This window comes from Volvox carteri (assembly GCF_000143455.1).
Source record: "Volvox carteri f. nagariensis unplaced genomic scaffold VOLCAscaffold_154, whole genome shotgun sequence".
Lineage (NCBI taxonomy): Eukaryota > Viridiplantae > Chlorophyta > Chlorophyceae > Chlamydomonadales > Volvocaceae > Volvox > Volvox carteri.
In genome coordinates this window covers 62,164-66,180 of record NW_003307697.1, presented here as the reverse complement: position 1 = coordinate 66,180, position 4,017 = coordinate 62,164, and the positions used below count along the sequence as shown (strand labels likewise).

Genomic DNA, 4,017 nt, shown 5'->3' with positions numbered 1-4,017 from the left:
TGTGTGTGTGTGTGTGTGTGTGTGTGTGTGTGTGTGTGTGTGTGTGTGTGTCACCCCACCTAACCGATACTCAGCTTCCATAAGCCGCTTTCGCTCACGTGTAGTGCCCCCAAAAGTGAAGGACCTCGCACTTGGCAGCATTCGCGGCCATACTCGCCGATTTCAACTAGTAAGCTTACATTTCATAATACATTCTTTATCAACACCGCGTATGGGACTCGAATCCACGACTACACGTCTATGAGTCTCGCGCTACATAGACTAAGCTTACCGGGCTCTAAGGAAGATTGATTATTGGAAAGTGCGGGGGGATGATAAACAACGCGCGCGCGAAGCTGATCCGGAGGATAGATAGGCTGATACGCCAGAAGTAGCGGTGTGGCAGGTGAACACCTCCCCAGCTCTCTTCCGTGCGGGTGCCTATCTGAGCGATCTGCTACCTCGCCTGATAGAGGAGGTCGTACAGAAGGTGGTGGACCCGGTGTTCCCTTCACCGCCGCCGCCGCCACCACCGCCACCATCTCAGCCAACGGGCAAGGCGGCCGCCGGAGAGCCGGAAGTAAAACTGTCGGCGGCGGAGGCGGCACCAAGGTCGCCATTGCTGGATGGCTTTGTACGAGTAGAGCTGGACGAGCAACTGGCTGCTGCCGCCGCCGCCGCCACTTACTCTCTGACGTCGGGTGGCAAGGCGGCGGGCAGGAGGGGGGGTGCCGGATCGCCGGCGGCGGCGGTGGTGGTGCTGGTGCCGGCAGTGGGGTTGAGCTTTACGGGCGGGGCGGCCATAATCCCCGAACCGCTCCCTCCAGCCCCGGGGCGCCCTTGGTTCGGGCACGCGGGCAGCAAGCTCATCACCGAGGCATGGCTGCGGTATGGAGTGGATACGCCAGCGTCCCGCAACACGGCCGTCTGGGCATTCCATGCGGAGCCTAACCCGTCCCACCACCTCCACAACTATCCCTCTATCCTCCCACACCTCGCCGACATGAGCCAGCACTTCGATGACCTCCTGGCTTCCGGCGTCACCGAGCAATATGACCCCAGCGTGCATGGCTCCGAGACCGACGTTGCTGCCGTCGTCAACCCCCTGCACGTCGTCCTCAAGCCTGATGGCTCCATCCGTCCCATAACCGACCCCTCTCGGTCTGGGGTCAACGAGTGCATGACCAAGCTCCCCTGCCCGCTCCGTGATCTCGCCACACTTCTCGAACAACTGCCAGCCAACGGCTTCCTGGGGAAGCGCGACCTGGCGAGCGGTTTCCACCACGTCAAGCTGGCGCCAGAGGCGCGCCGATTCATGGCCTTTCGGCACCCCTGCACCGGCACGCTGCAGTGCTGGGTCGCCCTTCCCGACGGCACTGCCTTTTCCCGTGGGTTGCCGAAGCCGCACCCAGCGAGTACGACTTGATTGTGCTCAGGCTCAACTAGATTCCCCCCGCACCCCGTTGGCCAGTGCCGGCAGGCTGTCACCGGGAGGAGGGAAGCTGCTCCGTCTGCGGGCGTTGCTGCGGAGCTGGGGATCTGCGCTGTGAGGCCTGCCCCTGCTCGGCGCATCATCGGTGCCTCGGAATCACCCCAGGAGCCTACCCCGGCGGTTGGTACCGCTGCACCACTTGCTTGCTTGCAGCGGCGGGTATCGGATCAGTGGCCCATGGGAGTGTTCGGAGGAACTGGCACAGCTGACTGTGGCATTACACGGCAGCGCGGTTACAGACAGCTCATCCGTCACCTATGAGTCGGGGTGGCGACACTTTGTACACTTCTGCACGGAGGTCGCAGGGGTGCCGGAGGCGGGCGCCCTGCCCCGCCAGCGTGGGTCTGACCTCAATCGGGACCTGGTCTGTCTGTTCATAGCGCATGCAGTTGGCCGGTACACGGCCTCCACCGTCATCAGCACGCTGAGCACCCTGGCGGACTGGCAGTGGTTCATGGGAGTCTCGCCAGAGGCATATATCAGCCGCGACCCGCTGGTCAAGCGAACCCTGGGCCAAGCGTTGCTGCGAGGCTGGAGTCGGCATCGACCAAGACGAAGGCACCCCTGCCCCTGGGGGTGCTGAAGCTGCTCGTGGCGTAGCTACGGTGCAGGGCAAATGCGGAGCCGCGGAGGGCAATGGAGTTCACCCAGGACGCCTGCTGGCTGGTCTTGGGTTTTTTCAAGATGCTCTGGAGGAGCGAGTTGGCGGCCCTGAAGGTGGGCTGCGTTGAGGAGTTGCCGGGGTGTGGGGCTGCAGATCGTACGTAGCAAGACAGACCAGAAGGGCACGGGGGCGTTGGTGTGCCTTGCAGCGCTCACCCAGAGCGGCATCCCCATCACTCGCATAGTGCAGCGGCACCTGGAGTGCGTGAGAACGGCCTGAGTTCACTCCCCACTCTTCGTACGGGGAATCACTTGGCCGGGCAAGCGGGGCTCGGCTTGGCGGCGCGGGGATTTCACTGACAGGCTGCATGTATTGCTGGGAGAATTGCAGGGATACGAGCCGGAGCTGAGGCTAGATCTCGCTAGGATATCGGCCCACAGCTTGCGCAAGGACGGGACCCCGCGGCTGCCAATGCTGGGGTGGGTCTTGAGGAGATTAAGGCGCACGGGTGGTGGAGGTCCGATGCAGTGCTGGTCTACATTCGCCGGTCCGTAGCTGTGAGGCGGACAGTGGTGGAGCGAATGTGACGCGACTGGGTGGGTGGGGGAATGCTTCGCTGGGTTAGGCGTGGGGCCAAAGTAACCCAAGCGAGGCCGTCGGCTGCCTACTTGTTACCAATGCGGAAGAGCACAGTAGCCCGGAAGGGCCGCACGAAGTAGCATGCGCGCTCTGGCAGGCAGGCTGGGCGTCTTTTCTCCCCAACCATATGTCCACGTCCCCGGTTCCTTGTTCTTGTTAGTCGTACTGTAACGAACGCGTTTGGGTTTCTCGTCCCGGTGTCTTGGTCTGGCTAGCTGCTCAGCCCGGATTTAAAGAAGTACTTTAACTTCGGTTATATGACCTCTCATCCTTTAGCAGACGTTTCCAGATTATCTTGTCAGTTGGGCGATTCCTTGGGGGTCTGCCAGCCGAACCCAGGGGTGCCCCGACCCGAATCGGGCTCCAGCACGCTTGTCACGAACACAACATGCACGCAAATACCACCAAAGCCAGCAATAATAAACTGACTTCTGGACCCTTGAGTACATCGCCTGGACACTGGGAAATAGAGAGGATCAGGGCCCAACGCACAGTGTAACGACGCAAATGCCAATCTGAGCATCCCGGGTTACGCCTTTGCTGTGTTACAATGGTATCGAGACGGGACCGCACGAATTCCGAAATAAACTTCGGGTCGGCGGTTCGATTCTGGCAACCAGCAAGTCGCAAATTGGCGAATTCATGGTGTAATGGATAAACCAGCGCACTGGCACGAGGTGGGATGGCTCCTGTGCTCGAAATAATGGCCGAGGACGTCCATTGCTAAGTGGGGGGCAATGTAACGACGCAAATGCCAATCTGAGCATCCCGGGTTACGCCTTTGCTGTGTTACACACAGCCACACCACCAGAACTCCAAACCACCCGCTCACTCCTGCACCTCTAGCCCTCCAATCAGCTTCATCATAACCTCATCATCATGCACACCGCGTTCCACTTAGCTTTGGCGCTTTTCAGTGCCTCACAATAGGCCGCCGCATCCAGCTCGCTCTTGCCATACGTGTAAGTATCTTCTTTGTTGTTTGTTTAGACGGCCCGGCACCGGAGTCGGTCATTTTTGGGGGACTAAACGAGTCAAGGCTGTCGTTTCGCTTTAAATGTGTGTTGGTTTCGGGGCATTCAAAAAGTACAACATCAGAACGTTCTAACCCATTCTAGGCCTGCTCTTCTAAAATTCTAATTAGAAATTATATATTATAATTAGTTATAATTATTCTAACATTCTAATAGAGCTGCAGCCCTACCTAAAACCCTAACACAGTAAAAACCCAAATGCCCGACCAGCCACACGCTGCCATCTTGCATCTCAGTTGCGGCGCACCATCTACCTACCTACTAGCTAT

At 59.1% G+C, this 4,017-nt stretch overlaps 1 protein-coding gene across 1 annotated transcript; it reads left to right on the top strand.

Annotated features, from left to right (window-relative positions):
- Positions 1-104: 104 nt before the first annotated feature.
- Positions 105-2,054, top strand: VOLCADRAFT_100774 (uncharacterized protein; the record flags this gene model as incomplete). Its single annotated transcript, XM_002959290.1, has 3 exons — positions 105-169; positions 527-867; positions 1,625-2,054. Coding segments are annotated over 3 exons (834 nt in total), but the record flags the coding sequence as incomplete, so codon positions are not given.
- Between the last annotated feature and the right edge of the window lie 1,963 nt (positions 2,055-4,017).